Source organism: Sorex araneus, chromosome 4, assembly GCF_027595985.1.
Source record: "Sorex araneus isolate mSorAra2 chromosome 4, mSorAra2.pri, whole genome shotgun sequence".
Lineage (NCBI taxonomy): Eukaryota > Metazoa > Chordata > Mammalia > Eulipotyphla > Soricidae > Sorex > Sorex araneus.
The window spans coordinates 197,800,829-197,813,293 of NC_073305.1; the positions used below are offsets into that span (position 1 = coordinate 197,800,829).

Consider the following 12,465-nt stretch of genomic DNA (forward strand, 5'->3'; position numbering starts at 1 on the left):
GCCTTCTTTTTTTTCCTTTTTGGCTATTTGGGCCTTACCTGGGCGTTCCTCAGGGCTGACTCCTGACTCAGGATGCTCGGGGGACCCTATGGGATGCCGGGGATCAAACCCGGGGTGGCCACGTGCAGGGCAGACGCCCTGCCTGCTGTCCTAGCACCTGGCCCCGGCAGCCCGTTCTTGTGGCATCTCCTCGGCCTGCCTGGCCCTTGCTGGGGAGCGCAGGGCGTTCTGGGAGGGGGAGAAGGACCCTGCAGGAGGTCCTGGGGTTGCCGGGACAAGCGGATGTAACGGACGCTGTGATCCTCAGAAATGTCTTCTCCCACATGCCAGAGGCCTGGACCTCCCCTCGGCACCCCTCCGCCAGGCGCCTTCCAGCCAGCTCCTCCTCTGCATGCCCGTCCTGGGTTCGAGCGCCCCCAAAACAAGATCCTGTTCACCAGTCCCAGAGCAGGGACTTGAACTATTTTTTTTCTCCCATTTTGGGTCACACCCGGCGATGCACAGGGGTTACTCTGGCTCTGCACTCAGGAATTACTCCTGATGGTGCTCGGGGGACCATATGGGATACCCGGGCTCAAACCCGGGTCGGCCTCGTGCACGGCAAACGCCCTCTCTGCTGTGCTGTCGCTCCAGCCCCTGGACTTGAACATTTTTGAGAGACTGTTCCACCCACAAAGAGCGTACTCTGGGCCCGAGACAGGACAGTGGGTAGGGACCTGCCTTGCATGTGGCCCACCCGGGGTTGAGCCCCAGCACCCCCAACCCGTCAGAAGTGAACCCTCAGCACACAGCCGGGAGTCAGCCCTGAGCACTGTCGGGCGTGGCCCCCAAACAAAAAACAAATGAAACAACAAAAACAGACCTATGGGGCTGGGGCGATAGCACAGTGGGTAGGGCGTTTGCCTTGCACGTGGCAACCCGGGTTCGATTCCCAGCATCCCATATGGTCCCCCGAGCACCGCCAGGAGTAATTCCTGAGTGCAGAGCCAGGATTAACCCCTGTGCATTGCCGGGTGTGACCCAAAAAGCAAAAAACAAAAACAAAAACAAAAAAAACAGGCCTACCTCCAGCGGCCACAGAGTCATTGACTCAGATGGGACTTTTGGTTTTGTTTGTTTGGGGGCCACACGAGGTGGTGCTCAGGGCTTCACCTGCCGGGGATGTTCCGGGGATGGAGCCTTGGTCCGGCACCGGCCAGGCAAGAGCCCTGCCCCCCCTCCCGTGGCGTCCCCCCGTGGACTTCTTGGGAAGACAGAAGGTCAGACGCTGGCCTTGTCAGACCAGCAGTAGCCGAATGTCCACAGAGGCGAGAAACAATGAACAGAAGCCTCCGGTGGGGGCCGCCTTGTTCATTGTGGGACGGGGTCGGTGGAGCCTTCTGAGAACGGGGCGGGGGGGGCAACCTTCTCTGGCTCCTGAGCAAAACAGCGGCAAGAAGGGAGTTTTTGTTTGTCAGGGGCACAGTGGGCAAATGTGGCCTTACCCACTGGGTGATACTGAGAAATTCTCCTTTAAAATGTCACCATGATAGCAGGGACTGAGGTAAATAAATAAACATGGTGATCTCTTTCAAGAGTTCTTTTCTTTTTAACAAAATGTGTGTGCAGGTTGGGGGCCGGAGCGATAGCACAGTGGGTAGGACGTTTGCCTTGCACGCGGCCGACCTGGGTTCGATCCCCGGCATCCCATATGGTCCCCCAAGCACTGCCAGGAGTAATTCCTGAGTGCAAAACCAGGAGTAACCCCTGAGCATCGCTGGGTGTGACCCAAAAAGCAAAAAAAAAAAAAAAAAAAGTGTGTGCAGGTAAATAGTTACAACCTTTAGAAATCAAATAAAATTTCAGCATCCTACTAATATTTTTGCATGGCTGATTTTTTTAATCTGGTTCATTTTTGTTTGGGGGGGTCACACCCTGCGGTGCTCAGGGCTCCCTCTTGGCTCTGCACGCAGGGGTCAGTCCTGCCCGTACCCAAGGGACCCTGTGTGGATCCGGGAGTCGAGCTGGGGTCTGCCTTGTACAAGGCGAGTGTCTCAGCCCCTCTGCTGTCTCTCGGGACCCTCATAGCCCGTAGGGCTTGCAGGAACAGGCCCCTTGCTCTGCTCTGGTGAGTGCGGCAGGGACGGGCTCCCATCCCTAAGAGTGACAGCACAGCAGGGACCCAGTGCAAGCCTGAAAACACCAGAAAGTGCCTGATGCTGGGGAGGTAGTATAGGGCACTTGCCTGGCTGTGGATGACCCAGGTTTGATTCCTGCAAGTCAGGAGGAAGGAAGAAAGGGAGGGAAGGAGGAGAAGGGGATGAGGAAGTAGGGGAAGGTGGAGGTACAGAGGGAGGGAGGGAGGGAGGGACAGAGGGAGGGATAGGGAAGGGAGGGAGGGAGGGACGGAGGGAGGGATAGGGAAGGGAGGGTGGGAGGGAGGGAGGGGTCTGCTGGTTGGAGCCTAGAGCAGTGGCTGGAGCATCACATTGCACACACCTGACCCAGGTTTGACCCCTGGCACTGCATATGGTCCCCTGAGCCCTGCCAGGAGTGATCCTTGAGCACTGCTGGGTACCCCACCCTCCCAGAAAAAGTGTCTGTAACTTGTCCATAAAGAAGAACGTTTGGCATCTGGCGGGTGAGGGCATAGCTGTTAGGTTAGTGCCCGTTTCATATCTTCGTAATAAAAAGTTTAAAAGTTCTTGGCACAGCCACCCCTGGGAATCTGTCCTAATGGCAGCGAGGGCGCCGATCCACATGGGCGCGGGCACCCGTGTGAAGACCACCCGGAAGTAGAGAGCTGCCACGGACGGGCTCGCGCCAGGCGTCAGGCCCACGTGGCGGGGAGTGTGCCCTGGTGAGGGGATGGGTGTTGGAACATCCTGGAACTGAGACCCCATCACGAACAACCTAGTAACTGTGGATCTCACTGTGACTCAACCAAAAAAACAAATTTAAAAATATAAAGAACCGTGCCTTGTGGCAAATTTCCCCACGATGCTGGCAGAGCTTCTCACGAGGGTATTTTCAAGTGAGAAAAGCGAGACGCGGGGACAGTCTGCACGGGGCGATGCATTTTAATAGAACAGTGGCCCGAGGAGCCGGGTGGGGGTGATGCATGTTTGTGGGTGCGGCGGCTGCACCAGGGCGGCCTCCTGATGATCCCGGCGGCGGCGGCGGCCAGTCTCCCGTGCCTGCTGCACGCTGGTGCGTGATGCCTGGACGGGGTGGGGGGGGTGTCCGCAGGGAGCTGGTGCCAATGTGGGAGCGGGCAGGCTCTGTAGACAGTTCTAGCAGCGAGAGACGCATCTGGCCGGGCCCGAGTGGCCCCCTGGGCGCAGGACCTCTCCCCCTGCCCCCTGAGGGATAGTGTTCCCTGGGGGGCTGAGAAGCACCCTTTGTGCGGGCTCTCACGGCCTTGTTGCTGCGCCAGGCGGGTGAGGGGCAGGTGGGCGCAGCAGCTGGGCCCAGCCGACACCGGGGCCCCCCCGGCCCTGCCAGCTGGCCTGGCATTTAGCTGCGTCTCCCACCCCCAGCGCCCCGACAGTGCCGCCCAGGGGCCTTCATTGGAGGGCCGGAAGGGGTGGGGTGTCTGGGAGGGTCCTGGCACCCCCCTCAACCGCTCATTCTTGCCTTCTCCCCGCCCCGCTGTTTTCCAGAGTGTCAGCATCAATAAGGCCATTAATACGCAGGAAGTGGCCGTGAAGGAAAAGCACGCCCGGAATATCCTTTTGCTGTCGCTGAGAAGAGTGACCGGATAGCGGGGTCAGATCGCGCGGACGGGGGTCACGGCTAGGCAGGGCAGCAAGGGGACACCACACACAGGCACGCGCACACACACAAACACACGTGCACACAGGCACGGGCACAAGCATGCACACACATGTACGCATGTGCACACACATGCCCCTGCAGGGTGTCTGACCCATCCCTGGAGACCACAGCCCTGTCGCTGTGAAGGGAGGGGAGGGGCCTGGCTGCTGGCCTGAGGGGCTTCTTCCCTGGGACCCGCTTTCCCAAGCCAGTGTTCCTGGAAGCCCCCGTCCTGCTGGGGGCCCAGGAGGGGCTTTCACTTCACCCGCTCTTGGCCCGCATGCCGCCCCGCCTTGACCTTTTGTCCATCACTGAGCGCCCCCGGAAAGGGGGGCCCTCTGCGGCCATCACATGGGGCCCGGCAGGTTCGCCTGAAGCCAGGGGAGGCAGATCCCGGGCGGGGGGGCCAAGTGCGTGCCACGTCTCCCCTCGCAGAGGCCCAGGGGCCCCTCAGCTCTGCGGCTTGTGGGAAGCACTGGCCGCCCAGCGGAGGAGGGACCCTGGGTGCAGAGCGTAGAGCTGGAGCCCCCGCACCCCACGTGGCCCCCAGAACACCACCAGGACGGACCCTGAGCACGGAGCCAGGAGTAAATTCTCAGCACTGTCGGGTGTGGCCCAGAAGCCAGAAGGGAGTAAAGGGTGTGACTGTGACTCAGGTTCCACGCCAGCAGTTTAAGGTGTGACCCCCAGCACCGCAAGGACAGCAGCCGGTCGTGGCCAGGAATGCTTGTGTCCCTCCCCAGACGTCCAGCACCGACCCCGCCAAGAAGAAGGAGGCACAGCAAAGCCCAGTTCTGAGGCGCCTTCCCCTGGGGGACTAGCGGGGCACCCCGCGGGCAGGCAGGGCAGCAGCGCCCCCTAGGGGTGGAACTTTGTCCCTTGAGAGGCGAGTCCATAGGCTGAGGCCCCTGGGGGCAGGAGGTGGGGACAGATCTGGGGTCCCTGTGTGCGTCCACCCAGCACCCCCACCCCGTTTTCCATGACTCCCCCGCACCATGCATCCTGGGCACCCACCACGAGAAGGGGGCGCAGACCTTCTGGTCCGTGGTCAGCCGGCTGCCCCTGTCCAGCAATGCCGTGCTCTGCTGGAAGTTCTGCCACGTGTTCCACAAGCTGCTTCGCGACGGACACCCCAACGTGAGTGCCTGGGCTGGGGTGCGGGGGGATCGAGCGGGCCACGGGGCCCCGGCGCGGCCCTTCCCCTGCCTCTCCCCACCCCCGGCGGCCTCCCCGGCTCACGCCTCTCTCCGCCCCGCCAGGTCCTGAAGGACTCGCTGCGCTACAAGAACGAGCTGAGCGACATGAGCAGGATGTGGGTGAGCTGCGGGAGCCCTCCCCCACCCCGGGGCCCCCGGGGCAGATGCTCTGCCTCCTGAGCACTGGGGCGGAGGCATGGTGCCCCCCAGAGTGGTGCTGGCCTCCGGGACGTCTCCAGGCCGGCCTCTGCTCCCTGCAGGCTCGGAGCCCCACCTCGGGGTTTCCCTCCCTCCACCTTCCCTGCCCCACACTGCTCACTGCAGAGTCCCACTAAATCGGGGATTGGCATCCTCGGGTTTTGCAGGCGGGGGGACGTGGTCCACTCACTGCTGCCGTGCTCGGGGGTCCCTGAGCAGTGCTGGGGTGGAGTCCAGGTTGGCTGTGTGCAAGACAGACACTTTACCCCAGCACTGCCACTCTGGCCCCCCAAAAATGGTTGTCCCGTTTATCGAGGTCTGAGATTCCCTTCTTTGTGCACACACACACTCCCCCCCATATATGCGTCATATTTATATACACACATATGTACATATACGTGTATCACAGAGACCACAGGATGGCACAGCTCTCTTCACTCACCATGCCTGCATAGTGTTGTTCTGTATTTTAAGTATTTTTCCTTTGGCCTCTGTGAGTCCGTTCCTTCAGTGCTCTTCATTTCTCCTTTTATCTCAGAACTTCCTGCGTAAGATCACTTTTCTTTCTGTCTGAATCGTTTCCGTGTCCTCGAGGACACCCTGTGGAGAGTCTACATGAGTAGCTAACCACATGTACCAGTTTGAGAATGTCGCACATGCGCGTGCGGGTGTGTGTGTTTGTGTTTTGGGGTCACACCCGGTGGTGCTCAGGGGTTATTCCAGGCTCTGCACTCAGGAATCACTCCTGGTAGTTCTCCGGGGTCCCTATGGGAAGCCGGACGTCGAACCTGGGTTGGTGTGTACAAGGCAAGTGTCCTGCCCCCTGTACTGTCCCTCCTGCAAGTGTGAGAATTCCGGGTGACCGTTCATACTCGGCAGCTGCAGGTTCTTTCTTTTTATTGGGGCGTGGGGGGATTTGGGCACATGAGTGGTGCTCAGGGCTCACTCCTGGCTCTACACTCGGGCATCACTCTTGGGGATGCTCAGGAGACCTTATGGAGATGCCAGGGATCGAACCCGAGCCGGCCATATGCAAGGCCGACGCCCTTCCCGCTGGGCTGTGCCCTGGCCCCAGTTCTCTGAGCTCTGCTGCCGCCGGCTCTGGCTCCCATTGTGAGTCTCTGTGGTTTTACTGAGGTGGGGGTTTGTTTGTTTCTTTGGGGGCCACTTCTGCAGTGTTGGGGGCTACTTGCGGCAAGCCTTAGGGACCATGCGATGCCAGGCCTCGAACCCAGGGCTCCTGCATGCAGGCCACATGCGCCGGTCCTTTGAGCCATCCTCCCAGCTCTAATTGTTTTTGTTTTTGTTTTTGTTTTAAATAGTTTTCTTTTTGTGGAGTTCATGCCCGCTTCAGTCAACTTGACCAGTGGCTGAATAATAGCAGTGCTCCTACATTTAAAAAAAAAAAAGTTTTCTCGGGGCTGGAGAGATAGCACAGCGGCGAGGGCGTTTGCCTTGCACGCGGCCGACCCGGGTTCAAATCCCAGCATCCCATATGGTCCCCTGAGCACGGCCAGGGGTAATTCCTGAGTGCAGAGCCAGGAGTAACCCCTGTGCATCGCCAGGTGTGACCCAAAAAGCAAAAAAAAAAAAAGTTTTCTTTTTGGAGGATGAGGGGGTCTGTGGGTCTTCCACTCCGCACACAGAGGGCCTGGAGGCTCTCCCCAAAACCTTCAGCAGCTGGGCCAGACGGGCCGTGCCTCATCATCTGGGAAGGTCTCGGCCTCTTTCTAGGTGTGAATTTGTTTGGGGGAGTCTTTGGACTTAAATACGTCCATGTTTGTAGTTTGTGCTTTGTCAGGTGTCCTCATCGTCTCCTTAAATATTGTCTTTATTCCCACTTTTGTCTCCCCCAAGACTGGTTAGAAATATGTTAGACTGGGGAGGGCGCTTGCCTTGCACCTGTCTGTGACCTGGGTTCAATCCCCGGCATCCCATATGCTCCCCCAAATACCCCCAGGAGTGAGTCCTGAGTGCAGAGCCAGGAGCGAGCCCTGGGCATCACCGGGTGTGACCCAAAAAGCAAAGGCGGAGGGTGGGGGTGGGGGAGAGAGAGAGAGAGAGGTTAGATTTTATTCTCCGTTTTTGTTTGTTTTGGGGGGTCTTGAGGGCGGAGGAGGTGTGGATCACACCTGGCGATGCTCAGGGATTGCTCCTGGCAGGCTCGGGGGATTCTATGGGACGCCAGGATCAAACCCAGGTCAACCTCACGCAAGGCAAATGCCCTTCCCATTGTCCTATCACTCCGGCCCCTCTCCTGATTTCAGGACAGTTATTTCATTCTTTGCCCATGTGTGTCTCTGCCCTGTATTCTGGACAGTGTCATTAAAATTAAATCTGGCCTCCACTCTTCTCTCTCTTCAGCCGGGTCTGACTCCTCGTTAAACCACTCCGTAAAAGTATCCGTGGTGATTATCTTCATTTCCTGGGCTGCCGCACCCACCCTCAAGCTGCTCGGCATTCTTTGTAATTTCTTGTGCCCTGCTAGTGTCTTGAGACCGTCTCTTATTTTATTTTTAGACCTAGTAAATGTAGCGGCTTCAGAGATCTCTTTATACTTCCGTTATCTAGGCCAGAGCCATAGTACAGCGGGGAGGGCGTTTGCCCACAGCCGACCCAGGTTCAATCCCCAACATCCCGTATTTTCCCCTGAGCACTGCCAGGAGTGACCCCTGAGCACAGAACCAGGAGTCAGCCCTGAGCACTGCTGAGTGTAGCCAAAAACAAAGTGATACACTTCCGTTATCTGAAATCCTCAGAGGTCTGTGTCTGACTCGGGGGTCGCTAACTTCACTCCTCACGTCCCAGCAGAGACTACGGGTGGTTGGTTTGCTCTGTGGTGCTCTGGGAGCACTTGGTCTGAGCTGGCGAGGGGGGTTTGTGTTCACTCCAGCCTAGTTCCTGACCCAGAGGCAGCAGCTACCCCCACCCCCCTCTCTCCTCCCCTGAGTGTTTGACTGAAGCTTTTCCCTGAAGGTCTGTCCTTCTGGTTTCCAGTGCTTTCCAAAACGATGCTTAGATACTTCACCCAGTATCATTAGTGGTTTTCAGTGGGTAGGTCAATCCTGGTACTTACCTGGGACCAGACCTGGGTGGACCTCACCTGTGTACTGTCTCCCCAGCCCTCAAATGGCTTACTCCCGACCCTGCCCTCAGGGGTCACTCCTGGCGGTGCCCGGGGGACCCTGTGGAGTGCCAGGGATAGAACCTGGGTCAGCTGCATGCAGGGCAAGAGTCCTGCCCCCTGTATATTGCTCCGGCCCGTCAAAATGAAATTTCTTTAGGTCTTTCTCTCTTTGGGGGTGTGCATGTGTGTTTAGGGGGATCGGTCTCCCCAGAGGGTGTCCAGAGACCACTCTTAGCTCTGTGACTGGGGACCCCTTTGGGGTGCCAGGGATTCAGATTAAGCTGCATGCACGGCAGTTGCCTTAACCACTGTTCTCTCTGGCCCCAGTCTTCTTCCTGTGTTTCTCCACGTCAGGAACCTCTTGACTCTCTTATAAAATTAAGGTGGTGTTGAGGCCAGAGTGATAATATGTAGGGCCTGGAGTGATAACACAGCGGGTAGGGCGTTTGCCTTGCACACAGCTGACCCGGGTTCAATTCCCAGCATCCCATATCGTCCCCTGAGGACGGCCAGGAGTAATTCCTGAGTGCATGGGCCAGGAGTAACCCCTGTGCATCGCCAGCTGTGACCCCCCCAAAAAAAAAAAACAACCGGAGTGATAGTATGTATAGTGAGTGTTGTAGCCCCAAACCCAAAGCCTTGCGTGTGTGTGCTCTCTCCTAAACACCTTTCCTCTCTTCGCTCTCCTCTCACGTCTGTCTAAGCAAGTTTTACTCAATGAAAGCTGTTTTACTTGACTTAATAATAGTAATAATAAGGGACATTCAGCATTTATCCAAAGGAAGTCCTCTTGTTTCTGAAGATTATACTATTAAGAACGTTCACAGGGGCCGGAGCAATGGCACAGTGGGGAGGGCATTTGCCTTGCACACAGCGGACTCAGCTTCAATCCCCAGCATCCCTTATAGTCCTTCGAGCACCACCAGGAGTAATTCCTGAGTGCAGGGCCAGGAGTAACCCCTGAGCATCTCTTGGTGTGGCCTAAAAAAGGGGGTGGGGAGCAGAGAATAAAAAAGAGTGCTCACAGGTGGGGCTGGAGAGACAGTCCAGCAGGGAGGACTTGCACACGGCCGACCCGGGTTCAGTCCCCAGCGCCCCGTGGGGTCCCCCGAGCCCTGCCAGGAGTGATTCCCGAGTGCAGAGCCTGGAGTCAGGCCCCAACCTGCCCCGCCCCCAGAGAAGAGCTGAGACCGAAGGTCCGCTCCTGACGCCAGCTCCCTTCCCTCCCCCGGAAGGGCCACCTGAGCGAGGGCTACGGCCAGCTGTGCAGCATCTACCTCAAACTGCTGAGAACGAAGATCGAGTACCACACCAAGGTGAGGGTCCCCCAGCCCCCGGGCCGGTGACACGGCCACATTCGAGCTGGGGGTGTCGGGGGGTGGGGGTGGTCGGGCTTTCATCCACAACCGTGCGGTGAGGCTTCGGGAGGAGAAGGGCAGCAGGGCAGGGTGTCCGCCCAGCCACACCTCCTACACCCTCTGTCTCCTGCACCCGCTTCTCTGACACCTGCGTCTTCTACATCGCCAATACCTTCTGCATCTTCTGCATCCCCTACATCTCCTGTACCTCCTACACCTTCTACACCTTCTGCTTCTCCTACACCTCTGCTTCTCCTACACCTTCTACACCTTCTGCTTCTCCTACACCTTCTACACCTTCTGCTTCTTCTATACCTTCTACACCTTGTGCTTCTCCTACACCTTCTGCTTCTCCTACACCTCTGCTTCTCCTACACCTTCTACACCTTCTGCTTCTCCTACGCCTTCTACACCTTCTGCCCTTCTACACCTTCTGCTTCTCCTATACCTTCTACACCTTCTGCTTCTCCTACACCTTCTACACCTTCTGCTTCTCCTATACCTTCTGCTTCTCCTACACCTCCTACACCTTCTCTTTCTCCTACACCTTCTCTTTCTCCTACACCTTCTACACCTTCTGCTTCTCCTACACCTTCTGTATCTTCTGCATCTCCTGCACCCTATGCATCTTCTTCTCTCCCCATTTTACACACACGAGGCAGAACCTGGCAATTGGGGGGTACTTTGGAGACACCACTTTGAGAGGAGTGGGAGCAGATCTCCGCTTTGCGCACAGTACTCCCACCCCGCCCTTCTCTTCACGGGGCACAGCCTCGGCCGTGGGATCTCAGGCACCAAGTGAGATTGGGGGGCCGCCCTGAGGTGCCCCCATGTTTGTGGGAGCCTCCAGACTTGCTCTCCTGCATCCTGTGTGCCTGACACAAGCGTCAGCACCTCCAGCTAGGGCGGGGGTGGGGGCCCCACGGTGCCCTCCTGGTGTGCAAATGCTGGACGCTTGGGTGGGGAGACCCGACGTGAGCATGGAGCTAGGGGGACAAGGCAGGAGCCCGTGGGACCGGGGGTCCGTTCCCAGTGCCCTGCAGGGATTGGCTGGTGACAGAGGGAGCCGGGATGCGGAGGGCAGGGGAGGGCAGGCAGGATGGCTGGTGTGGCCTCCCGGTTCCTCCCCTGGCGCCGTGTCCCCTGCTCTCCAGAGGACCCCGTGGCCTCGCGGTTACTGTGCTCCGTGGAGACCACGGGGGAGGGGCTCACCGTCCCAGCCCACAGCCCCTTCTCCGCAGGGACCCACAAACACCGCGTCCCGTTGCACACAGAGTTCCCAGAACCACAAGCAGCTTCAGCCTGATGCCCCGGAGCACAGATTGGGGGGGGTCCTCCTGACTTCCAGGATGAGTCAGGGTGGGGGTGGAGGAGCGGTGTCCCAGGAGTCCCCTGTCCCCGTGGGAAGAGCCGGCTGAGGTGCTGAAACGGGCCCTGTTCCAAGTCCTGCCTCCGCCCCCCAGAACCCCAGGTTCCCAGGCAACCTTCAGCTGAGTGACCGGCAGCTGGACGAGGCCGGCGAGAGTGATGTCAACAACTTGTGAGTCTGTGCCCGTGCACGGCCCTGCGGGAGGAGGGTCCTGACCCCACGGTCCCCATGGCCACGGTCCAGTAGAGTGGAGGGGGGCCGACCCCCCCCCCGATCTTCCAGTGGTCCAAACACTCACGCGCGGAGCTGGTGTGAATGTGTATGCGTGCACGGGTGTGTTTTATGTGTGCGTGTGTGTGTGGAGGGATGCGCTTGTGTGCACAGGGGCGGGAGGCCGCGGCGTCCAGCTCTTCCTCTCCCGCCCAGTTTCCAGCTGACGGTGGAGATGTTCGACTACTTGGAGTGTGAACTCAACCTCTTCCAGACGGGTGAGCGTCTCCCCACCGGCCAGGGCAGGCAAGAGGGGGTGCTCCGGGCGCCCCGTCTCTGCTCTGACGCTCCAGAGTCGAGATCTTTGATCTGAGCACAGAGACTCCCAGAACCCCTTCAGTGGCCTCCCCGGGACCCAGGAGCCTGGCTTTGGTTTGGGGTCACACCCAGCCACGCTCTGCAGGACTGACTCCCTGCTCTGCACTCAGGGATCACTCCTGGTGGTGCTTGGGGCTGCATATGGGGTGCCAAGGATCGAACCCGGGTCGGCTGTGTGCAAGGCAAACGCCCTCCCCGCTGTACTGTCGCTCCGGCCCCCCATCCTTGTCTCTGGGTGGCCTCAGGCTGTGCCCATGAGGACGGGCCCTGCAGTTTGGTGGGCAGTAGCCAGCAGGGAGGAGGTCAGCCTCCCTTCAGCTGCGCTCACGTGTTGTCTCACTGCTGAGCTTCGGGTCCCCCCAGTGCTCAGCAGATATTTCAAGCCCGTCAGGTTCTGTCTGTTGCCAGTGTTTGCTCAGGTCTTGGCCAAGCCATGCAGTGACAGACAGACAGACCCTCCCCACGGCTTGAAACCCACCCTGAGGGAAGAATAAGAAGACCCCCATCCTGCCAGCCACCTGTGAGAGCAGGGTCTCACGCCAGCTCAGACAGAATGTGTGGGGGACGGGGTCGTTCTTGAATTTCGCCCAATGATTCTGCACGACCCCACATGACCCCAGAGTTGAGTTGAGACCCCCCCCGCCCAGGTCCCCATTTTCCTCCTCATGCTTCGTGCTTGCCCCGCCCTGCTAAGGGTGCTTCCCCCACTCCCCACCCCAGACCCTCCACTGGGGCAGGATTTCAGGGCATGGGTCACCCTGCTCCCAGCATTGCCCAGTGCCAAGCGCCATTCCTGAAGGGCAGGAAGGCGGCCGCAGCATGGGGCCGGGGGTG

The 12,465-nt window shown here is 58.9% G+C and overlaps 1 protein-coding gene across 3 annotated transcripts in view; it reads left to right on the forward strand.

Annotated features, from left to right (window-relative positions):
- HIP1 (huntingtin interacting protein 1) overlaps positions 1 to 12,465 on the forward strand; it is an 88,895-nt gene that overhangs the window by 51,750 nt on the left and 24,680 nt on the right. For all 3 annotated transcript variants that reach the window (XM_055134695.1, XM_055134696.1, XM_055134697.1), the window contains exons 2-7: positions 3,642 to 3,705; positions 4,790 to 4,932; positions 5,055 to 5,111; positions 9,552 to 9,632; positions 11,138 to 11,214; positions 11,470 to 11,531. In XM_055134695.1, coding sequence (XP_054990670.1) covers positions 3,642 to 3,705; positions 4,790 to 4,932; positions 5,055 to 5,111; positions 9,552 to 9,632; positions 11,138 to 11,214; positions 11,470 to 11,531 — 484 coding nt within the window. The remainder of the gene's footprint in view (positions 1 to 3,641; positions 3,706 to 4,789; positions 4,933 to 5,054; positions 5,112 to 9,551; positions 9,633 to 11,137; positions 11,215 to 11,469; positions 11,532 to 12,465) is intronic.